We start from the raw sequence: 26,230 nt of genomic DNA on the forward strand, positions 1-26,230 counted from the left end.
AACTTCATTTTTAAGCTGACGTTTTATCATAATAAAAATTTAAAAAAGATTTGCCAGCTGTATTTTCCGGGGACACACTGACTGGAGCAAGCAAAGAGTACCCCGCCTATTCACCCTAGTAAGTAGTTCCTTCCAAGGTGTCATGACTGTACGATATGATAGTATCTAGCGTCCTGCCTATCTACACACTCACACATTCTACACTGACACACACACAGACAGACAGACAGACAGACAGACAGACAGACAGACAGACAGACAGACAGACAGACAGACAGACAGACAGACAGACAGACAGACACACACTTTTTCACACTCTTCACATACGCTCCTGCTACTCTGTTTATTATCCATCCTGATTACCTAGTCACTTTTACCCCTACCTACATGTACATATTACCTCAATTACCTCAACTACCTCATACCCCTGCACATTCACTCGGTACCGGTACTCCTGGTAAATAGCCTCTTTAATGTTATTTTATTGTGTTACTATTGTTTTTGTATTTTTATGCAATTTTTTTTACTTTTAATTTGATCAAGCTATGTAGCCTATTGATTCCTTCTTGATGAATAAATCAAATGCAAATGTTTTGTTGTTTCTCTGTAATAATAGCCACCTAGCAATTTTATGAAGTTGGCTTTAGCTAGCCAGCTAGATAGGTTCCAAATTTCCCGACCTCATAGCTAGCTACCAAGCCATTTCAGGCTATCAATCAAGTTAGAGTAAGTTGTCAAACTATCTTAGCTGGCATGCCAACTGGCAAGGTTGCTAGACTTTCGAAAATACTAAAATTGCTTTAATTATTGTGTTACGATACCAAATACCAGTGTGGCAGTTGTACTAAAATCCTAAAAGGCATAAAAGTTCTTACCCTTTCCTGCAGTCAAATGACCAAATTGCCCTCTACTGGCCTCATGGGTGGAATGTTATTAATATTTTTCATAATTTTATAATTAATACACTTTTTATTTGATTCCAAAAATCTGTTTTTTCTATGCCAACTGATTTTGTTATATTTCAGTCTTCTGTGTTGTAAATAAAGTGTACTATTGGGATGCAAACATTTTATACATTTCAACTCTATATCTGACATGGTACAGGTGTCTTCTTTTTTTAAAGCTCATAACCATGTGTGTGAGGTGTATACTTTTGTTTAAGATTACTAAGAAACACTCTGTGTGACTCTTGTTTAGCCCACTGCAGTAATAGGTTAAAGAATCCATGTGCACCCCTCCCCCCCTCCATCGCCACATACTCCGTGCCCCCTCTAAAATAATGGGTGCATGACGCCCCTGTCTGTAGGTATGCTGTTGTACTATATCGTACACAGTGGTTATAAATGAACATGTACGTAGGTCCACTGTTACGAAGACCTTTCAGTTTGACTGTCAGATCAGATAGAAGATGTTCAGCAATTTACAAAAGAAGGTTACAAAACATTAAGAAGCGATGACGGAATGGAAAACAGAGAGAAAATAAATACTCTTGGGAGGTTGAAAATGCATGACAAAATGAGTTACTGGATGTGTCAGTGCCTATTTGAAGAGGAAAAGACAGAAATGCTCCGGCAATTGCACAGTAAGATTGCTGGCAGTAGCATTATGTTGACAGCATGCCAGAAGGCCGAGGAGAGTTCATAATGTCAAAACCCTGGCCTTAGGACACAGGAAAGACCTGACTCCAGCAGTTACAAAGTGACAAGCAAAGAAAGATTAGAGAGAATCCCCATCACCAGCACCTTAGGGCACCTGGCAGCTTCATTAAATAGTACCCGCCAAACACCAGTCTCAATGTCAACAGTGAAGAGGCGACTCCGGAATGCTGGCCTTCTAGGCAGAGTTGCACAGAAAAAGCCATATCTCAGACTGGCCAATAAAAAGAAAAGATTAAGATGGGCAAAAGAACACATACACTGGACAGAGGAACTCTGCCTAGAAGGCCAGCATCCAGGAGTTGCCTCTTCACTGTTGACATTGAGACTGGTGTTTTGCGGGCACTATTTAATGAAGCTGCCAGTTGAGGACTTGTGAGGCGTCTGTTTCTCAAACTAGACACCCTAATGTACTTATCCTCTTGCTCAGTTGTGCATCAGGGCCTCCCACTCCTCTTTCTCTTCTGGTTAGAGCCAGTTTGTGCTGTTCTATGAAGGGAGTAGTACACAGCGTTGTACGAGATCTTCAGTTTCTTGGCAAATTCTCACATGGAATAGCCTTAATTTCTCAGAACAAGAACAGACTGACGAGTTTCAGAAGAAACATTCTTTGTTTCTGGCCATGTAATCAAACCCACAAATGCTGATGTTCCAGATACTCAACTAGTCTAAAGAAGGCCAGTTTTATTGCTTCTTTAATCAGAACAACAGTTTTCAGCTGTGCTAACATAATTGTAAAAGGGTTTTCTAATGATCAATTAGCCTTTTAAAATGATGAACTTGGATTTGCTAACACAACGTGCCATTGGAACACAGAAGTGATGGTTGCTGATAATGGGCCTCTGTACGCCTATGGAGATATTTCATTAAAAATCAGCCGTTTCTAGCTATAATAGTCATTTACGACATTAACAATGTCTACACTTTATTTCTGATCAATTCTATTTTATTTTAAAGGACCAAAATGTTTATTTTCTTTCAAAAACAGACATTTCTAAGTGACCCCAAACTTTTGAACGGTAGTGTACACTCTTAGAAAAAAGTGTTCAAAAAGGGTTGTTTGGCTGTCCCTGTAGGAGAACCCGTTTTGGTTCCAGGTAGAACTCGAGGTGGAAAGGGTTTTACATGGAACAAAAAGGGTTCTACCTGGAACAAAAAGGGTTCTACCTGGAACCAAATTGGGTTCTTCAAAGGGTTCTCCTATGAGGACGGACGAAGATCCCTTTTAGATAGCACCTTTTTTTCTAAGAGTGTAGTGTGAGGATAAGAGAGGATGGATGTGCCCTTTGTGAACAATATAGGGAGATTGTCCCATTCATATCACAGACAACCACTGGAACACTGTTCTTAGTTCTCAAAGGCATGCTGTCTTTTTAGAGGTATTCTATAGTGTACTACATACAGTACACATTATACAGTAAAGTAACCTATTATAAAGAGTACACTTTATAAATGTGTGTGTGTGTTTGTTTGTGTGTGCGTTCATGCGCACATGCATGTGTGTATGTGTGCATACAGGATGTGTGTGACGCGTGTGTGTGTGTGTTCTCATCCCAGTCTCTCTACTCTGCACTATGTAGGTCAGCTCCACTGTGTACTGTGGCTAAGTGTGGAAGTAGATGTGGGATTGGAGCAGAAAACTGACTGTCTATAGGTGAGAGAGGAACCACAGTGCAGGTCCATCAAACTGTAAACAGCAGGGCCCATTCAGAGAGGAAGATCTTTGGTCAACAACATACAACATTTATAAAGAAGCACATGAAGTGGACATGACTTGAATCCCATTCAATACAACAGATTTGCTTGCAACCATTTCCTAGCCTGGTCAACCATACTGACTGCTGCGCTCAATGGTTTACCAGTCTCACCATTTCCTATATTAAAACAAGAATGTTTTTTCTTCTTCTCTTAAATAAACCCAGTTTAGACACACATATAAGTGTTTAGTTCAGTAACTTACCAATATCAGTCTCTTTGTGATTCTTGATTAATTCTGCCAATTCAAAGTTCCCCGCGATGATGGCCACCTGGAACAGAATGATAGATTTTTCTTTTGGCATTTATCATAGTAACATTTTTAAATCAATCAAAATGGCTGACCTATTGTATTCATAGTAGAAAATTCCTGACTACCTGCTCTGATGGCCTCCCACATGCGGTGCCTCAGTTATTTGCCAGAAAACAACTTAATACCCATTGTCGAAGGACTCACTTTTATGAAATGCAACCTGAAATTATTATAGCTACTAATAATAACACAATAAACAGCAGCCTGGTAAGAGTTGTACTGTAGTGGGTGGAGGACAGCAGAGCTATAGCCACAGTGGGTGAGTCAACACATATCCAGCCAGTAGACCCTGCCGGCTAAGGCCACCTTTAGCTAGTCTTACATAAGTCAGGTCAGTGGAGTAGGAGAAACGACTTGAGGCTCTGGCTGCATCAAAGCAGGTCGACCATAGTTTAGTCACTGAAGACAAAGTCCATTCAAAGTCTCCACCTGAATCATACAGTACCTCTCATGAATATCCAGCTAGTTCAGTCACTGAAAAGAACAAGTGAAATCACAACTTGAATCGCTACTTATCATGGAAATTAACTGAATAAACTCATCCCTCCTTTACAAATATGAAATTGTCTCCTTATTGAAAAATAAATAACATTTTCCTTAATGATGCATAAGTGAAAATTATCCCAAAGTATACTTCCATTTTCGATACCACAACTGAAATGAGTGCAATGAACCTATCAATGTAATACAGCAATGACCTTACAGTAGCTACCGTATATTGGATTGGAGTAGTAGTGCTGTAATGTAATGCCAGCTAGAGTGTAGAACGAGGCTGTATAATCTCCAGCTGATGGTTTGATGATGAGAGCCAGGAGGTCCTCTCTGGGGGTGACAACACATGTCATGACTCCTGCTTCCCAGCTCATCTCCCAGAAACAACCTTCTGCTACAGTATAACCACAATGATAGCCTACTAGAACCCTTCTGCTAAAACGATTATACCCCCTCTTAACTCTGCACAGCAAAGTACACCATACGCGCTCCACTCTCTGCTCTGCTGTCTGTTTACCTGGTCCCAAACCATATGGAGGTAAGTTATGATGGCTGGGCCGAGAGGGACAGAGAGAAACCGACAGACAGGAAAACAAGGGGACCACAGAAACAGAGAGCAGAAGGAGGGTGAGAGAGAGAGAGAGTGGGAGAGAGAGATAAGATGGAGAGGGGGATGAGGAAGGATATGAGGCAGGGAAGGATTACCTTGTCCCAAACCATATGGAGATAAGGTGAGGTATGACGGCAGGGTGTACTAGGAAGTGGAGCGGGATGTGATTTTAGGATGAAAGTGGGTCAGAAAAGAGGAGCAAGAAGTGAAGTGGTCCAATTTGCTCTGAATCAGTGAAGCGTCCCAAATGGCACCCTGTTCCCTCTATAGTGCACTACTTTTGATCAGGGCCCATAGTGCACTATATAGGAAATAGGGTGCCATTTGGGATGCTATCTTAATCTCAGCTTTTAAATTGTCACCGTCAGTCAGCAGATGCCTGTTTAACTGGGAAGACTTAATCCGAATTTGATTGGCTGTGGTGAATGCGGTTTATGGACCCCTTCAAATTAGCTGTAATTAAGGAGTCATTGAGGCAAGAAACAATTTCAGAAGTATGAAGGGATGAATGAATAATAGAGAGAATTTGAGGACGCATCAGCGCTCAGCGGAAATGTACATTACATAAACAGCAACACTCCACTGACTCCAACATGATGCAAGAGAAGACAGTTGGCTCAGCTGGGTATCAGACCAAGTAATAGGAGTTCAGAGTAACTGAGGATGAGTTCAGACTGCTAAGAAAGCATGAGGAGGTAAAGAGGGGATTTGGTGAAAAATGTTCAACTTTGAACCATAAACATACCACAATGGGAGACTCTTTCCCAGAATAAACATTATTTGTGTTTGTGTGCTTGGTACTAATGTACCTCATGCAGTAGTTCTTATTTTGCCATGCTATTGAAATAGCAATATGCCTTAACAGCTATAAAGGCCTGCTGCAGGTAAAATAAAATAGGTCAAAACAATGTATGTGTGAATTCACGGCTCAATTATTTGTGGGATATGGAATTACTGAATCTGCATGAAAAGTAGTGCGCAGATGGTAAACAGAATAGGAATGATAAATTGGAAAAATATAACATACAGCCAACTATAGCTAGAAAGCTATTTCGCTATCTATTCGATATGTTTTACTTCAACCCCCAAAATGCATCACACCTGCAGTATGACTAATTGGTTGTTTGAGATTTAGAACACGGTGGAATGCTGACACATGCATGTAAACAACAATTAAAACATGTATAATTATCCCAGGACCTCTGACTGCTTGTTCACAGCTACATAAAAGACTGCCATATAAGGAACCACTGACTCATATAGTGCTTCGCTTAAATCAGTAACAAACCTATTGCATTTCCCATATAGAAGAATGAAGCAATGTACTGGCCATGTGGCATGACAGACTGGAGATTGGAATGGAGCCATCTATACTCTACAGCAAGCCTTTACTGTGAGTCAGTCCATACCTGGAATGATGTCTGGCTTCTGTAGTTCTTCACTTCCTTGTTGGCACCACGAACAAGCAGTACTCTGGCACAGTGTTCCTTAGGGAGGAATAAATACAATTTAAAAAAGAGCGAGAGAGAGCGAAAACAGAGTAAGACACTGTAAGGGTTGTGATCAGGACCTCATTCATTTAAACTCCACTTCACCTCTCTCTCTCTTTCTGCAGCCAGCTACTGTACAGTATTACCCTCTTCTGTACTGAACCCATTTAACGAGAGAACCAGAAACCATCTTGCTCAAACATTCCATGCCATCAACTGATCCAGACTGATTCCAGAACATTCCAGGACTGATCATTGTCCTGGAGCTACAGCTCACCCGGTTCTGGCTGATGATGCCCTGTGTCTGTTACCGGGTAAAACCCTCAGTTCTCCAGTAAGGATCTCAGTGCAGTGAACACACGTAGTGTAAAGATTGGTGAATAAAGAGATGGAGCTGTGGTAACTGTATGTGGCACTATAGCCTGCTGCTAGCTGGATTCAGCAGCCCACCCACGGAAGGCTCCACTACAAACACACACACATACACGTGCCCACACACACACACACACACACACACACACACACAATCAGGCACACAAAGACGCAGGCGCCCACGCACGAACAGTGCCTGCCCACACACACACACACACACACACACACACACACACACACACACACACACACACACACACACACACACACACACACACACACACACACACACACACACACACACACACGCGCGCGCATAGTGCTTGCACACACACACACTCACACACACACACACACAAACAAACGAACACACACACACACCCCAGTTCAAGCTAATACTCCGCCTACTGGGCGATTCCACGCCAGCATGGCCCGAAAATATTTTTAGTAACTCACATTTCAGTTGAATGCGTTCAGTTGTGCAACTCACTAGGTATCCCCTTTCCATGCAAATGTTATTGGGAGGAAGGATGTTTAACATGCTTTTTACATAGAAAATCATTATGAAAGTGGCCATTTTAGGCCATTTAGACCTATGCATGCCTCCTGTAAGATCTTATGGATCATGAACCATACATAATACAGACAACATCTTGGTGACATTATACTCCTTATAGTGTGCTCTAAAATATGCAGTATGGCTATATTCTGAAATAGAATTTTCACATGAACTGATTCAACATTAACAATATCATTAACCAATGACATCCCTCCTGTAGGATTTCTTGTTCAGCAAATGGGTAGTGCTATCCGGGGTCCTTGGGACATCCCTGCCCTGCCCTAAACCTTAAACTCTACTCTTACACTAACCTTAACCATAACCCTTACCTAACCCTAACCTTAACCATAACCCTTACCTAACCCTAACCGTAACCCTGACCTTAACCGTTATAACTTTCTACTTAATGGTGTGATGGTGGAGTTGGACGTCCAAGGATCCCTGCTAGCACTACCCTTCAGCAAATCACCAGCAGAGGGAGTTCCCAGAACCATTTACCTAATCACTGTGTTGGTGGTGCTCATAAAATGTATCATAACTTTAAAAGTAGCAGAGAGCCCACTCTGGAAATTTGATTAACTTTTATAACAATCTGTCGAAAAAAAATCAAAATCAAAAGGCTACTCTCGAGATATGAATATTAATAGTTTTAATATTCAATAAATTCAGAGGCATCATGTCCATAGGGGGCACAGGGGCATGTGCCCCCTCAGATTTATCTGGTTAAATGTTTTGTTGTTGGAATAAAACTAGCTACCTAGAAATTGTATGAAGTTGGCTTTAGCTAGCCCAGATAGATTCCCAATCTCCCTACCTCATAACTAGCTACCAAGAAGCCATTTCAGGCTATCAATAAATTAAGAGTAGCTGGCTTGTCTAAATACTTTAGCTCGCATGCCTGCTTGCAAGGTTGGTAGACTTTAGAAAAGCAAGCAATTACTAAATGTACAGAATAAGACTCATTCCTTTCAATCTGTTACCCAGATTTTAGTAGAGATGCAGAGAAGCATTTATTTTATTTAACCTTTATTTAACCAGGTAGGCTAGTTGAGAACAAGTTCTCATTTGCAACTGCGACCTGGCCAAGATAAAGCATAGCAATTCGACACATACAAAACATGGAATAATCAAAACATACAGTCAATAATACAGTAGAACAAAAGAAAACAAAAAGTCTATATACAGTGAGTGCAAATGAGGTAAGTTAAGGCAATAAATAGGCCATGGTGGCGAAGTAATTACAATATAGCAATTAAACACTGGAATGGTAGATGTGCAGAAGATGAATGTGCAAGTAGAGATACTGGGGTACAAAGGAGCAAGATAAATAAATAAATACAGTATGGGGATGAGGTAGGTAGATAGATGGGCTGTTTACAGATGGGCTATGTACAGGTGCAGTGATCTGTGAGCTGCTCTGACAGCTGGTGCTTAAAGCTAGTGAGGGAGATACGAGTCTCCAGCTTCAGAGATTGTTGCTGTTCGTTCCAGTCATTGGCAGCAGAGAACTGGAAGGAAAGACGACCAAAGGAGGAATTGGCTTTGGGGGTGACCAGTGAGATATACCTGCTGGAGCGCGTGCTACGAGTGGGTCCAGAGTAGTGATGCTGGACGGGCGAGCAGGTGCAGGCAGTGATCGATTGAATAGCATGCATTTAGTTTTACTTCCATTTAAGAGCAGTTGGAGGCCACGGAAGGAGAGTTGTATGGCATTGAAGCTCGTCTGGAGGTTAGTTAACACAGTGTCCAAAGAGGGGCCAGAAGTATACAGAATGGTGTCGTCTGCATGGAGGTGGATCAGAGAATCAACAGCAGCAAGAGCAACATCATTGATGTATACAGAGAAGAGAGTCTGCCTGAGAATTGAACCCTGTGGCACACCCATAGAGACTGCCAGAGGTCCGGACAGCAGGCCCTCCGATTTGACACACTGAACTCTATCAGAGAAGTAGTTGGTAAACCAGGCGAGGCAATCATTTGAGAAACCAAGGCTGTCGAGTCTGCCAATAAGAATGTAGTGATTGACAGAGTCGAAAGCCTTGGCCAGGTCGATGAATACGGCTGCACAGTAATGTCTCTTATCGATGGCGGTTATGATGTCGTTTAGGACCTTGAGCGTGGCTGAGGTGCACCCATGGCCAGCTCTGAAACCAGATTGGATAGCAGAGAAGGTACGGTGGGATTCGAAATGATCAGTAATCTGTTTGTTAACTTGGCTTTCGAAGACCTTAGAAAGACAGGGTAGGATAGATATAGGTCTGTAGCAGTTTGGGTCTAGAGTGTCACCCCCTTTGAAGAGGGGGATGATCGCGGCAGCTTTCCAATCTTTGGGAATCTCAGACGATACCAAAGAGAGGTTGTACAGGCTAGTAATAGGGGTTGCAACAACTTCGGCAGATAATTTTAGAAAGAGAGGGTCCAGATTGTCTAGCCTGGCTGATTTGTACGGGTCCAGATTTTGCAGCCACTTTCAGAACATCAGCTATCTGGATTTGGGTGAAGGAGAAATGGTGGGGGCATTGGCGGGTTGCTGTGGAGGGTGCCGGGCAGTTGACCGGGGTAAGGGTAGCCAGGTGGAAAGCATGGCCAGCCGTAGAGAAATACTTATTGAAATTCTCAATTATAGTGGATTTATCAGTGGTAACAGTGTTTCCTAGCCTCAGAGCAGTGGGCAGCTGGGAGGTGGTGCTCTAATTCTCCATGGACTTTACAGTTAACCAGAACTTTTTTGAGTTAGTACTAAAGGATGCAAATTTCTGTTTGAAAAAGCTAGCCTTAGCTTTTCTAACTGCCTGTGTATATTTGTTCCTAACTTCCCTGAAAAGTTGCATATCACGGGGGCTATTCGATGCTAATGCAGAACGCCACAGGATGTTTTTGTGCTGGTCAAGGGCAGACAGGTCTGGAATGAACCAAGGACTATATCTATTCCTAGATCTACATTTCTTGAGTGGGGCATGCTTATTTAAGATGGTGAGGAAGGCACTTTTAAAGAATAGCCAGGTATCATCTACTGATGGGATGAGGTCGATGTCATTCCAGGATACCCCGGCCAGGTCGATTAGAAAGGCCTGCTCGCAGAAGTGTTTTAGGGAGCGTTTGACAGTGATGAGGGGTGGTCATTTGGTCGCAGACCCATTACGGATGCAGGCAATGAGGCAGTGATCGCTGAGATGTTGATTGAAAACAGCAGAGGTGTATTTGGAGGGCGAGTTAGTTAGGATGACATCTATGAGGGTGCCCGTGTTTACGGATTTGGGGTTGTACCTGGTAGGTTCATTGATAATTTGTGTGAGATTGAGGGCATCAAGCTTAGATTGTAGGATGGCCGGGGTGTTAAGCATGTCACAGTTTAGGTCACCTAGTAGCACAAGCTCAGAAGATAGATGGGGGGCAATCAATTCACATATGGTATCGAGGGCACAGCTGGGGGCAGAGGGTGGTCTATAGCAAGCGACAACAGTGAGAGACTTGTTTTTGAAAAGGTTAATTTTTAGAAGTAGAAGCTCGAATTGTTTGGGTACAGACTTGGATAGTAATACAGAACTCTGCAGGCTATCTTTGCAGTAGATTGCAACACCGCCCCCTTTGGCAGTTCTATCTTGGTGGAAAATGTTATAGTTAGCGATGGAGATTTCAGGGTTTTTGGTGGTTTTCCTAAGCCAGGATTCAGACACGGCTAAGACATCCGGGTTGGCAGAGTGTGCTAAAGCAGTGAGTAAAACAAACTTAGGGAGTAGGCTTCTAATGTTAACATGCATGAAACCAAGTCTTTTACGGTTACAGAAGTCAACAAATGAGAGCACCTGGGGAGTGGGAGTGGAACTAGGCACTGCAGGACCTGGATTAACCTCCACATCACCAGAGGAACAGAGGAGAAGTAGGATAAGGGTACGGCTAAAGGCTATACGAACTGGCCGTCTAGTACGTTTGGAACAGAGAGTAAAAGGAGCAGGTTTCTGGGCACGATAGCATAGATTCAAGGCATAGTGTACAGACAAAGGTAAGGTAGGATGTGAGTACATTGGAGGTTAACCTAGGCATTGAGAAATGATGAGAGAGATATAGTCTCTAGAGACGTTTAGACCAGGTGATGTCATCGCATATGTAGGAGGTGGAACAACATGGTTGGTTAAGGCATATTGAGCAGGGCTAGAGGCTCTACAGTGAAATAAGACAGTAATCACTAACCAGGACAGTAATGGATGAGGCATATTGATATTAGAGAGAGGCATGCGTAGCCAAGTGAACATATGGGTCCAGTGTGTGGTTGGTCTGACTGGGGACACGGCGATTCAGACAGTTAGCAGGCCGATGCTAACAAGCTAGCAGTTAGCAGACCGGGGCTGGCAGTTAGCAGACCGGGGCAGGCAAGCTAGCAGTTAGCAGACCGGGGAAAGCAAGCTAGCAATTAACAGACCGGTGCTAGCAAGTTAGCCTTTGGGGGACGTCGCGATGGGAGTAAGTCTGTTTTTGCCTCTTCGTGCGTTGACGTCGATAGTCGTGGAATTAGTAGGGTTCCAAGTAGCTCTAGGTAGCAAGTAGGCCGCGGTTAGCAGAATGGGCCTTCAGCGGACGTCGCGCCTGAGGGGCCTGTTGGAATTCTCGGGCAGATTATGTCAGTATTCCGGTCGTAGAGGATCGGCGGGGTTCCGTGCCCCGTACCGACAGTAGAAGAGGTCCGGATATTGTAGCCCAGGAGTGGGCTTCGGTGGTAGCACAGGAGCCCTGGCCGGGCTAGCTTCAGGCTAATTGGTGCTTGCTCCGGGATGGAAACGCTAGCCAGGAGTTAACCAGAACTTTTTTGAGTTAGTACTAAAGGATGCAAATTTCGGGAATTGCAGTTAGCTAGTTGCGAAGATCCAGGTGAAAACGTTCAGAGTTTGCGGTAGGAATCCGGGGATATGGGGGAAAAAATAAAATAATAATAATAGGTCCGTTATGCTCTGGTTTGAGTCACGTTGTTCGAACTGGCGAGAGCTTTCTGAGCTAAAGGTTAGCTGATGACCGCTAGCAATGGTTTGCTAACTGATAGCTGGTAGGTAGTTAGCTGGCTTGCTTCAGTTGAGGGATTCCAGATCCGAAGTAAATAGAAATACTTTAGAAAAAAAACAGATCCACGCCACATTGGGTGAGGCGGGTTGCAGGAGAGTATTTTGAAGTTTAGGTTTAGGAAATTATTTTAAAATGATATGCAAAGAAAAAGATGTAAAAAGATATATACAAGGGACACGACAGCACAAAGACAAAGACGTCTGACTGCTACGCCATCTTGGATTACCTAGTGTCTTAAAAAAAACACAAGAGTCAAGAGGATACAGACAGATCAAGGCAAGGGCGAAATTGGGGTGTAGATATTGGGGTGGATGAACAGTAGATAGGGGTTCCGGGGGGTCCTCCCCCGACGTTTTAAAACACATTTCCTGCAATTCTACACAGTTTGACAAAATGGCCACTTTCATCTTGATTGTAAAAAGCATATCAAACATCCTCCCTCCCAATTAAGTTTCTATGTGGGAATTTTCAGAACAATCTAAGAAACCCTAAATATTTTCAGCCTATGCTGGCATGGAATCCCCCTACATGCTTTTTTTATTTTCTACTGCCACTAGTCCTCAGATGAACAACAAATTATGCATAAAATATTGGGCAGATATCTATAATAATAATAACATTATGTAAAGGTTAAATCAGGCAGAAGTTGATCCCTCCTAGTTATCCCTCCTAGTGACTGTCATTACATTCAGAAAGCCATGGAGATAAACCTTGCCCGTGTAGGAGCTGAGCAGAGCACTTGAGGAAAGAGATTGCACAACACCAAACAATGGAGAGGGAATCATCTCTCTTTCTCTCTCTCTCTCTTACGCTTTCTCCCTGTCTCTCTCATCATTCCTCACTCTCTCTCTCTCTAATGGCAGGAGACAGAGTTTTTTTTATCTGTGCCATATCTCATGGGAGCAGTGAACCCTACAGAGAACAGGAGAGATATTTCACACACACATCCCATGCTAAAACCACCGTCTGGAAAATGTGTGTGTGTTTGTGCGTCTGTGCGTCTGTGTGTGTGTGTGTGTGTGTAATGCTCATATGACAGCGTGGAGGGATTAACATTTAAACTATAATTCATAGCCATTGACACAAGGATCACGCACACGCACAGTAATGAATGACATTACTAATTGTCATCATTCGTTTCCATCTATCTCTAAACCCATATAGAACATGATAGATGGATACATTTTAAAATGTTAAGGCAATATTGACTAGTGTTCACCCAGGATTCATCCATCGCAGTGAAACGTATCACCAGCAGCGCATCCAGTCAATCTTTATCCATGTGATCAATCAACAGGATATTTATTCATCATAATTTCCCCCTTCGCTAATAATAGCATCATTTTCAGGATTGGAGTGAATTCCATTTCAATTCAGTCAAATCAGTTTACTTCTTGAATTGACTGAATTCAAATGGAATTGACCCTAATCCTGATTACTATGGGCCTGTACCAAAACAATATACTAATGGTATAATTAAAACAATGTAGATGGTATAATATAAACCCCTCTGTACAGTTGATTGACAGCTGATTGGTGGTTTGTGTTTTCTCACCTGCTTGTATAGAGCACAGATGTGTAGAGCCGTGTTTCCCGAGGCGTTCTGGACACCCATATCTGCTCTGTAGAACAACAGGTGCTCCAGGTGCTGGACATGTCCATATCTACATGCCTGCCACACAAACACAGAGACCAGGTCAAATAATGTCCATACCTACAGGTCTGTCATACAAACACAGAGACCAGGTCAAATAATGTCCATACCTACAGGTCTGTCATACAAACACAGAGACCAGGTCAAATAATGTCCATACCTACAGGTCTGACATACAAACACAGAGACCAGGTCAAATAATGTCCATACCTACAGGTCTGTCATACAAACAAACGAACAAAGACCAGGTCAAATAATGTCCATACCTACAGGTCTGTCATACAAACACAGAGACCAGGTCAAATAATGTCCATACCTACAGGTCTGTCATACAAACACAGAGACCAGGTCAAATAATGTCCATACCTACAGGTCTGTCATACAAACACAGAGACCAGGTCAAATAATGTCCATACCTACAGGTCTGTCATACAAACACAGAGACCAGGTTAAATAATGTCCATACCTACAGGTCTGACATACAAACACAGAGACCAGGTCAAATAATGTCCATACCTACAGGTCTGTCATACAAACAAACGAACAAAGACCAGGTCAAATAATGTCCATACCTACAGGTCTGTCATACAAACAAAGGCACAGAGACCAGGTCAAATAATGTCCATACCTACAAGTCTGTCATACAAACAAATAATGTCCATACCTACAGGTCTGTCATACAAACAAAGGCACAGAGACCAGGTCAAATAATGTCCATACCTACAGGTCTGTCATACAAACAAACAAACAAACAAACGAACAGAGAGGAGGTAAAAAAAAGAAAAAAAGGCATGTCCATATCTACACGTCTGCCACAAAAACACAAATACATAAACAAAGACCAGGTCAAAAGAAAATGAAACAATCTATCCAGTAGCCTAGCTATCATAAGGCACACCGGGACTATCATAGAAAATGACCAAACATTAGCCGGTAGACTAAAGATATTCTCAACTGTATCGTCTTGTTCTGCACACTAGATGTCAGTCAGAGTACCAACTGAGCGGAGCTATCTTACTGTTGTTTTGCTGCTGATGGTCTAGCAAAGCTTGCTTCTCAACCAAAGCAATTCATAAAGTGAAACATCTACCAAAAGCGGAATTATTTCTAATCAACTACAAGATAGCTTATTCAAGGGAGTCCATATAATGTCAATGGCTTGGCTAATTTGCTTTAGTACTGTATCAGGCGCTGTAACTTGAGACTCCCAACTAAACCAGTATGTAGAACATTTGTATGTAAAACCCTTTGGGGAAAGGGGATACCTAATCAGTTGCACAACCGAATGCATTCAACCGAAATGTGTCTTCTGCATTTAACCAATCCCCTATGAATCAGAGAGGTGCGGGGGGCTGCCTTAATAGACTTCCACGTCATCAGAGACCGGGGAGTAGTTGTTGTTGGGGGTTAACTGTTAACTTGATCAAAGGCAAAACGGCAGATTTTTCCACCTTGCCAGCTTACTGGCCCAAAAGGTTACTGGCCAAAGCTCTTAACCGTTAGGCTACCTCTATATAAATCCAATCGATTATTACACCTGGTGTATCTCATGCCAGCCGTTCTCGTCATGGCAAGAGATGGTGGCGTGGGCCCTCAGTAGCAGCTCACAGCAGCTTGGGTCTCCCTCCACCAGGACTGTATGGTAGAGGGGGGTCAGACTCTGGCTGTCCTTGTAGTCTGGAGATGCGCCCAGGTCCAGTAGAGCCTGAGGGGGGCGACAGAGAGTATTAGGGTGAGCAATTTAGGTTTAAGTTGATGTTGCTGATCTTAGGTCAGTTAAACATTTTTTCCACTAATGGTTAAGGCTAGGTTTGGGGAAGCTGATACATTCTAGATCTGTACATAGGAGAAACTTCAGCCCTGAGCTACACTTTATTTAAAGTAACTGTCCAATGTTTCCCGATTTCTATAAAATATGACCTATAATTAATTAAAATATGAGTGAAATAACTTTGCTTCCAAAAAAATTGTATTTAAGCAAGTTAAATAGCAGTTCTTCTGTGTTGGAATGGTGTGGGCGTACCCCAACAGAATGGTGTGGGCGTATACTGGTCATTAAAAACATTCATGCAGTAGCCCGCTTATTGGCCAGCTCATCCTCCTTAGGATGATGACAGGAGGAAATAGTAAAAAATAAAAATAAACGGTCTGTTTGACATACAAGTTTGAGGTGGGGTTTTTGAAGTGTTTTTTCTCCAATTTATACACTGAACAAAATAATAAAACGCAACATGCAACAATTTCAAAGAGTTACAGTTCATATAAGGAAATCAGTCAATTGAAATACATTCAGTAGGACCTAATATATGGATTTCACATGTCTGGGAATACAGATATGCAAGATACCTTAAAAAAAAGGTAGGGGCGCGGATAAAAAAAAACGGTCAATATCTGGTGTGACCACCATTTGCCTCATGCAGCGGGACACATCTCCTTCGCATAGAGTTGATCAGGCTGTTGATTGTGGCCTGTGGAATGTTTTCCCACTACTCTTCAATGGCTGTGCAAAGTGGCTGGATATTGTTCAGGAACTGGAACATGCTGTCATACACGTCAATCCAGAGCATCCCAAACATGCTCAATGGTGACTAGTCTGGTGAGTATGCAGGCCACGGAAGAACTGGGACATTTTCAGCATCCAGGAATTGTGTACAGATCTTTGCGACATGGGGCAGTTCCATTATCATGCTGAAACATGAGGTGATGGTGGCAGTTGAATGGCATGACAATGGGCCTCAGGATCTCGTCATGGTATATCTGTATATTCAAATTTCCATACATAAAATGCAATTGTGTTCATTGTCTATAGCTTGTCTATAGCAATGCCAATTGCATGCTCCCTGAAAACTTGAGCCATCTGTGGCATTGTGTTATGTGAAAAAAAACTGCACATTTTAGAGTGGCCTTTTATTTTCCCCAGCACAAGGTGCACCTATGTGATGATCATGCTGTTTAATCAGCCACACCAGATGGATTATCTTGGCAGAAATGCTCTCTAACCGGGATGTAAACAAATTAGTGCACACAATTTAGGATTTTTTATTTCAGCTCACGAAACATGGGACCAACACTTTAAATGTTGCGTTTATATTTTTGTTCAGTGTAGTACAGGATTAGTATTTGATGAGTCAACATTATTTTGGTAAGTGTTAATAGAATATTAACTTTTAAAAGTGAGATTTTCACTGGACAGTTACTGTAAAGCCTGCAGGTAGAATGCTTTATTTAAGTGATATGCCCGAGAAGCCATTGTTTATATATCCTCCAAACACCAGCTTCGAGGGCATTATCACTTTTAGACAATGGGTTACCAACATATTCAAATAATGATTGACATATGTTCATTAAAAACATTATTTTAATTAACTTATTCATACTATTTCCTCCTTCCACAAGTTATAGGCCCGACACAAATCTAGGGTTGCTAGAGACCCAGTTGTTCAGTCTTTTTGTTCTGTATCTATAGACACGACCCAGTCGTTCGTTCTAAATGTTCCATTGCCATACTGGCTGACAGTGGCAACGTTCTTATCCATTATTGCTAGCTAGCCAACTACGGCTAACTTACGGTCACGTCAAAAAGTGCAGCCAGAATAACAGCAAAGTAGCTGCATTTGCATTTGTTTAAGCTGTTTTCTAGTGACATTTATTTGGATACATCCGTAACAATAAACTAATGAGTCGCGATTTCGCCTGACATAGAACATGTGCACACTCGTCAGGACACTGTTGTTCAGATGAGCTAGTCAACAACACAGCTACAGTAACACAATCACAATCATCGAATTTGAATATTGAAACAATGTTGCTAATGTCAGAGAGACAGACAGCAAGGTTTATACAAATCTCCGCTGTTGAAAACTAAAAGTTAGTCGAAAAGAAATGTGAGATAATGTCTAGATGATTTTTATAGTGGAGATCAAGTTTATAAGTTGCTTGGCTGGGCTTATGAGACAATGAATTGCACAGTCAGATGGAACAGAGTAAATAGGCATTTTAATGTCATAGATTTAGCAGGTGGCAACTTGTGGAATAGACACTGGAATAGACACACGGCTGGAATGCGATTTTAACCAATCAGCATTTAGGTTTAGATCCACCTGTTGTATAAAAATTGTTATTAACATGTACGAGCCTCTTTATTGCTTTACAATATTGTAGCGACCCTTTAGATCTATTATGTGGGGGGCTCAAGGAGAAAGTATGGGGGAAGGAGTTGCCCCTAGTTCAGATAACTTACTAGGTTTGGGGGTTTAGGGGGATCTGAGCGAGAGCGAGACAGATCGAGACTGAGTGGAGAGTGATAACGTTCCTCTGAGTTCCGCTAAGTTCATCCTAGATACGGATGCCAGTAATGACCCAGGAAAGAGAATGAGTTGTTGCCGATTACAGTCACATCTTTGACAAGCCAGAGAATAACTATTGTGTAACACGCCGGGAGCTTCTAGAAGTTGATAGCCTGTCCAGGTGGCCATGTGCGCCAGAATGCCGTGACTGTGATCGAGCACAATCACGTAAGGCATGAACCTGCAAGTGGGTCAGATCTCAGAATTTCGGGTCTGTTGGACCCGTGAAGACCTCTACCCAGACAGTTTTGTTAATCCAATGTGGGTCTTTGTTACTCCCAGAGCTGCTACCAGGAAATTAACAGTAAATAAACTTTTGTGAAGGTTTGGTGTGGTATGGCTATTATTAGCCTTAGCTACCTCAGGCCAATGAAGGCAGTGTGCACTGGAGCTCCAACTGACATCGACAGTTGAACTTGAGGGGAGGAAGAAGGCCTACCAGAGCTACTCTTTTAATCTAACAATATACTGCTTATCTTTATAAAAACTATTCTGATCGAAAAAGTATGAATTAGCCTCGTTCTGTATGCCTATATCTGTATAGCAGTAGTAGACTATCTGACAAGGATAAAGAATGCATGTTGGTGTCGGGAACATGGCACCGAAGCTTTTCTTCCTTTATATTTATTTTTGAAATATTAATATCATACAGTGGATGCCTAAGCCTATTTGGCCTATATGAATGCAATACCCTGAAGCATTTAGCACTCAAATCTCTGACAGCTAAACCGTGATGTGGACAATTATTGTTTTAAGAAAGTAAAAAGTCACACCCTGATCTGTTTCACCTGTCTTTGTGATTGTCTCCACCCCCCCTCCAGGTATCGCCCATCTTCCCCTGTGTATTTATACCTGTGTTCTAGGTTTGTCTATTGCCAGTTCGTCTTGTTTGTCAAGTCAACCAGCGTTTTTTGTCTTGGCTCCTGCTTTTCCCAGTCTCTCATTTTCTCGCCTTCCTGGTTTTGACCCTTGCCTGTCCTGACTCTGAGCCCGCCTGCCTGACCACTCTGCCTGACCCTGAGCCTGCCTGCTGACCTGTACTTTTGCCCCACCTCTGGATTATTGACCTCTGCCTACCTTGACACTGAGCCTGCCTGCCGTCCGGTACCATTGGCCCACCTCTGGTTTACTGACCCCTGCCTGCCTTAACCTGTCTATTGCCTGCCACTGTTGGACTATTAAACCATTGTTAATTCGATGCATCTGCATCTGGGTCTTACCTTCATAGCTGATAAAACCCCAAAAACAGTAGGCTATAAAGTTTTTAATATGCTACACATCAAAACAAAATGAATAGGTTTTTTGTCATTTGTTAGAGGCATTTTCTAAGGACACGTAACTGTGGGTTATTTGGCAAATATTGCTTGTTTATTGATGCCGCTGGCAGTGCCATGTCTGTGGTTTCTTTCTCTCTGTCACGCCCTGACCTTAGAGAGACGTTTATTTTCCTCTAGTTTGGTTAGGTCAGGGTGTGATGTGGGGTGGGCAATCTAGTTTGTCTATTTCTTTGTGTTGAGCCGAGTATGGTTCCTAATCAGAGGCAGCTGCCTATCATTGTCTCTGATTAGGAATCATACTTAGGCAGCCCTTTTTTCCACCTTTAGTTGGGGGATCTTGTTTTTGTGTAGCTGCCTTTGAGCAGCCCCAGAACGTCACGTTTTCCTCCTGTTTGTTGTTTTGGTGAGTTTCATTTTCATTAAAAAGATGTGGAATTCCATGCACGCTGCGCCTTGGTTTATTTATGATCGGGAGTTCGAAGATAGCGATCGTGACAGAAGATCCCACCACAAGAAAGCCAAGCAGCATGCATTTACTGGGAAGACGAGCTGGGCCGGGGAGAACCAACATCGACGGAAGCACGAGAGGCAGCCCCAAAAAATATTTTTTGGGGGGGGCACACGGGGAGTTTGGCAGAGTCAGGGTGGAGTCCTGAGCCAACTCCCCGTGCTTACCGTGGGGAGCGAGTGACGAGGCAAGCACCGTGTTATGTGGTGATGCGCACTGTGTCGCCAGTGCGCACTCACAGGCCAGTGCGATCTGTGCCCGCACCCTGCAGTTGTCGAGCTAGGTTGAGCATCCAGCAAAGACGGGTTGTGCCAGCCATACGCTCCAGACCTCCAGTGTGCCTCCACGGCCCAGTATATCCTGCCAGTTCTATGCACTGTGTTGCCAGTGCGCCTGCACAGCCCAGTTCGTCCTGTGCCAGCGCTCCGCCCTTGCCGGGTTAAAGTAAACATCCAGCCAGGACGGTTTGTGCCAGCCCTAAGCTCCAGACCTCCAGTGCGCCTCCACGGCCCAGTATACCCTGTGCCTGCTCTGCGCATCCAGTCTCTAGTGCGTCTCCCCAGTCCGGTGAGACCTGTTCCGGCTCCACGTAAGAAGCCTCCAGTGATGATCCATGGTCCGAAGCCTCCAGTGATGATCCATGGTACGAAGCCTCCAGTGATGATCCATGGCCCGGAGCCTGTAGGGATGATCCATGGCACGAAGCCTCCAGTGATAATCCATGGCCCGGAGCCTCAAGTGATAATCCATGGCAAGAAGCCTGTAGGGATGATCCATGGCCCGGAGCCTGTAGGGATGATCCATGGCACGAAGCCTCCAGTGATGATCCATGGCCCGGAGCCTGTAGGGATAATCCATGGCAAGAAGCCTGTAGGGATGATCCATGGTACGAGGCCTCCAGTGATAATCCATGGCCCGGAGCCTCAAGTGATAATCCATGGCAAGAAGCCTGTAAGGATGATCCATTGCCCGGAGCCTTTAGGGATGATCTATGGCACGAAGCCTCCAGTGATAATCCATGGCCCGGAGCCTCCAGTGATAATCCATGGCCCGGAGCCTGTTGGGATGATCCATGGCACGAAGCGTCCAGTGATAATCCATGGCACGGAGCCTGTAGTGACGATCCATGGCACGGAGCCTGCAGCGACTGTCCCCGAGTCCGGAACCTCCGGAGACGGCCTGCAGTCCGGAGCCTCCTGAGACGGCCTGCAGTCCGGAGCCTCCTGAGACGGCCTGCAGTCCGGAGCCTCCTGAGACGGCCTGCAGTCCGGAGCCTCCTGAGACGGCCTGCAGTCCGGAGCCTCCTGAGACGGCCTGCAGTCCGGAGCCTCCTGAGACGGCCTGCAGTCCGGAGCCTCCTGAGACGGCCTGCAGTCCGGAGCCTCCTGAGACGGCCTGCAGTCCGGAGCCTCCTGAGACGGCCTGCAGTCCGGAGCCTCCTGAGACGGCCTGCAGTCCGGAGCCTCCTGAGACGGCCTGCAGTCCGGAGCCTTCAGCGGCGGCCGGCATTCCGGAGCCTTCAGCGGCGGCCGGCATTCCGGAGCCTTCAGCGGCGGTCGGCAGTTCGGGTGGTGTACTTAATAAACTATGGGGTAAATTGAGCATAGGGACAGGGTAGGTTGAGCCGCCTTGGGGTAAATGGGTGATGGTTTCATGTGACAGTTGGTGATGGTGCTGGTAGGTCAAAGTTTAACCTGTTGAGGGTAGGGGGCAGTATTGACACGGCTGGATAAAAAACGTACCCGATTTAATCTGGTTACTACTCCTGCCCAGTAACTAGAATATGCATATAATTATTGGCTTTGGATAGAAAACACTCCAAAGTTTCTAAAACTGTTTGAATGGTGTCTGTGAGTATAACAGAACTCAAATGGCAGGTCAAAACCTGAGAGATTCCTTTACAGGAAGTGGCCTGTCTGACCATTTATTGTCTTTCTTTGACATCTTTCAAAAACTTAGGATCTCTGCGGTAACGTGACACTTCCCACGGCTCCAATAGGCTCTCAGAGCCCGAGAAAAACCTGAATGTCGTCATTCCAGCCCCAGGCTGAAACACATTATCGCCTTTCTCAAGTGGCCGATCAAGGGACTGTGGGCTTAGGCGCGTGCACTGGCCGCCCCCGTCTTTGTGTTTTTTCCTCTGTTTGTCGAAAAGGAGATTCCCGGTCGGAATATTATCGCTTTTTTACGAGATAAATTGCATAAAAATTGATTTTAAACAGCGGTTGACATGCTTCGAAGTACGGTAATGGAATATTCAGAATTTTTTTGTCACGAATTGCGCCATGCGCACGACCCTGATTTACCATTTCGGATAGTTTCTGGAACGCACGAACAAAACGCCGCTATTCGGATATAACGCTGGATTATTTTGGACCAAACCAACATTTGTTATTGAAGTAGCAGTCCTGGGAGTGCATTCTGACGAAGACAACAAAAGGTAATCAAACTTTTATAATAGTAAATCTGATATTGGTGAGTGCTAAACTTGCCGGGTGTCTAAATAGCTAGCCCGTGATGGCTGGGCTATGTACTTAGAATATTGCAAAATGTGCTTTCACCAAAAAGCTATTTTAAAATCGGACATATCGAGTGCATAGAGGAGTTCTGTATCTATAGTTCTTAAAATAATTGTTATGCTTTTTGTGAACGTTTATCGTGAGTAATTTAGTAAATTGTTAGTAAATTCCCCGGAAGGCGGGGGTATGCTAGTTCTGAACGTCACATGCTAATGTAAAAAGCTGGTTTTTGATATAAATATGAACTTGATTGAACAAAACATGCATGTATTGTATAACATAATGTCCTAGGATTGTCATCTGATGAAGATCAAAGGTTAGTGCTGCATTTAGCTGTCTTCTGGGTTTTTGTGACATTATATGCTAGCTTGAAAAATGGGTGTCTGATTATTTCTGGCTTGGTACTCTGCTGACATAATCTAATGTTTTGCTTTCGTTGTAAAGCCTTTTTGAAATCGGACAGTGTGGTTAGATTAACGAGAGTCTTGTCTTTAAATAGCTGTAAAATAGTCATATGTTTGAGAAATTGAAGTAATAGCATTTCAAAGGTTTTGAAAATCGCGCCACAGGATTCAACTGGCTGTTACGTAGGTGGGACGAATTCGTCCCGCCTGCCCCAGAGAGGTTAACGATGAACAGGCAGCTAACTGCGAGATACTCAGACAGGCCCATCGGGCCCGACTGGTCCACAACTGGAGGTTCGTGGCCGATGCCTCCCCCCAAGCCCAGATCAGCAAAATAGTGCGAATCACCAGGGCGTGGCTCCTAACCGACGTATCCACCCTCTCCAACATAGACAAAGTGGTCATGGATCGCTTCTTACAGGCGCTATCCCACGACATGAAGAGGGCAGCAAGTCTACGCACGCCCCAAACCTGAAGGGACTCCCGGGAGCAGTGGAGATGCATCAGAACACCGAGGCCCTCCTGAAGGGGAGCCGGGCCGAGTTGGAGACCCGTCCGAGGGGATGGAAGGACACCCCCACCGCAGTATACCCCGAACCGACAGTCGACCCCAGGTAGATGGAGATCAAAGGAGGTGTTTTGAGTGTGGCGCCAGGAGGCAGCTTGCTTGGAATTGCCCGGCTTGAGAGGATTCAATCCCATCAGCAAGCCCCGGAGGCGAGGTGGGCCACTGTTGGCGCACCACGAACCAAAGGCACCCATGGTCCCGGTGAAGGTCGACAGAAGCTCTATTAGACTCTGGGAGTGTGGTTACGCTCGTAGCCACGAGCCTGCTGGCCCAGGGGACCGAACGTGGTAGGGAGATGTCCGTCTCCTGTGTCCACGGTGACACAAAGCGGTATCCAACCGTACAGGCCAATATCGTGACACCACAAGGGGGCTGCCAGATGATGGTGGGTGCCGTACCAGAGTTGCCGGTACCCCTCCTCGTGGGACGAGTTTGTCCACTGTCCAGGGCACTGTGGAGGCATGAGCTGAGGAAAAAGGTACAAGCCGGCGGAATACAAGAGCGAGGACGACCCGTTGCCTGCGTGACCTGGAGGGAAGTTGACAAACCCGTATCTGGAGTCGGAGTCTGAGGGGGCGACGGACCCCCCCCCCCCGGTGAACAACGGGAGGAGGAGCCCATCCCCCTCATCGATTTCGAGGGACCAGCCGGGACACTCACTGTGGGCCAACTGAGGGGACAGTTGTGAGGATTCAAACTTGAAAGCCACTACCTGAAAGCTAATCCTGGGGTTGAGTGACTGGCGATACCCCCATTTCCAAATCAAGAATAACCTTTTGTATCAGGTGTCGTGCCAACGGGGGGAACTTCGAGAGGTACTGTTGCTGCCCCAACGGTACGTGGGAATTGTTCACCTGTTGGAGGCACACCTGGGAATGGAGAAGACCCGGGAATGGATGGCCTGGGATGAGGAGGGCTGTGGAAGACTATTGTCACTGCTGCCCGGAGTGTCAAATCACTGCCCCAAAAGCACACTTCCGAAACACGCTGGCCCTCCTACCGATCATAGGGGAGCCCTTTGAACGCATCGCCTTGAACATAGTAGGACGCCTGGTAAAAATGGCACGAGGACACCGGTACATCCTGGTAATAGTAGATTATGCCACCCGGTATCTGCCATTCCCCTATGGGCGGCGGTCTCCAAGGGAATCACCCAGAAGCTGTTCCACCTCTTTAGCCAGGTGGGCATCCCGAATGAGATCCTGACAGACCAAGGTACTGAGTTCATGTCCCGCCTAATGAAAGATTTGTGTGCTCTCCTGCAGATCAAGCATATCTGGGCCTCCATCTTTCACCTGCAGATGAATAGGCTCGTCGAGTGGTTCAATAAAACGCTCAAACAAATGCTGTGGAAGGTCATCGAGCAGGACGGGTGGAACTGGGACCAGCTACTACCCCAGCTAATGTTCTCGGACCGAGAAGTGCCCATCTGCCGATCCACCAGGTTGTCCCCTTTCGAACTCCTCTATGGGAGGAGGCCACGTGGCCCACTGGACCTCACCAAGGAGGTGTGGGAAGCCCAGCCGACCTCCTTACGCAGTGTGGTAGAACACAAGGAGAAGGCCCAACACGCTCAAGCCCAGGTTTACAATCGGGGAACACAGCCCCAAAAATTCCAGGTGGGAGACAAGGTGTTGGTCGTAATCCCCACGGCAGTAAGTAAGCTCCTGAAAACATGGCACGGGTAAAATGAGGTGATAGAGAAGCTGGGACCCATCAATTACCACATACGGCATCCGGGGAGACTGAAACCCAAAATTTACCACGTGAACTTATTGAAGAGTTGGCACGAGAGGACAGCCTTGGCCGTGTTATGGTTGGGACCCAGGACGCCAATGGTACAAGTGGTGGTCCGAGCAATGAGGACCTCGACCCGGCTCAGAAGCAAGTGCTCCGGGAGCTCGCCGATCGGAACACGATGGTGTTCTCCGAGAAGCCGGACCGCACGACCCTCATTGAACACCACGTCCGCACCCGGCGTAATTGTTATTTCTTTTACCTTTATTTAACTAGGCAAGTCAGTTAAGAACAAATTATTATTTACAACAACAGCCTAGGAACAGTGGGTTAACTGCCTTGTTCAGGGGCAGAACGACAGATTTTGACCTTGTCAGGTCAGGGATTCAAACTTGCAACCTTTCGGTTACTAGTCCAACAATCTAAACATTAGGCTACCTGCCGCCCCGACGGGCGGCCGTAATGGTACGAAAGAGGCCATATTCGGTTCCCCGAGGCCCGACAGAAGGCCGTGAAGCAGGAAGTGAAGGCTATGCTGAGGATGGGGGTCATGGAAGAATCCCATAGCACATGGTGCAGCCCCATCGTGTTGGTGCCCAAACCGGAAGGTAGCCTGCACATTTGTAATGATTTCCGAGGTGTGAATGACATCAGCTTGTTTGATGCCTAACCCATGCCGAGGGTGGATGAGCTCATCGACCAATTGGAAAAGGTCCAGTACATCAGCACCCTAAACCTGACCAAAGGATATTGGCAGGTTACCGTTGGCAGCCTCCTCCCGGGAGAAGACTGTGTTTTTGACACTGGACAGCTTATATCAGTACCGGGTGCTCCCATTCGGTTTCCACGGTGCCCCGCCCACATTCCAGCGCCTGATGGACCGAGTCCTCCAATCGCACCAACAATACACAACAGC

At 45.0% G+C, this 26,230-nt stretch overlaps 1 protein-coding gene across 1 annotated transcript in view; it reads right to left on the reverse strand.

The window, feature by feature from the left end:
* Positions 1-26,230, reverse strand: part of shank2b (SH3 and multiple ankyrin repeat domains 2b) — a 136,250-nt gene that overhangs the window by 97,220 nt on the left and 12,800 nt on the right. The window contains exons 6-9 of the mRNA XM_082962492.1: positions 15,493-15,660; positions 13,857-13,973; positions 6,235-6,312; positions 3,616-3,682 (exon numbers count right to left, since the gene is read on the reverse strand). Of these exons, the coding sequence (XP_082818618.1) occupies positions 3,616-3,682; positions 6,235-6,312; positions 13,857-13,973; positions 15,493-15,660 (430 nt within the window). The remainder of the gene's footprint in view (positions 1-3,615; positions 3,683-6,234; positions 6,313-13,856; positions 13,974-15,492; positions 15,661-26,230) is intronic.

The sequence above is a fragment of the Salmo salar genome, chromosome 16 (assembly GCF_965601325.2).
Source record: "Salmo salar chromosome 16, fSalSal1, whole genome shotgun sequence".
NCBI lineage: Eukaryota > Metazoa > Chordata > Actinopteri > Salmoniformes > Salmonidae > Salmo > Salmo salar.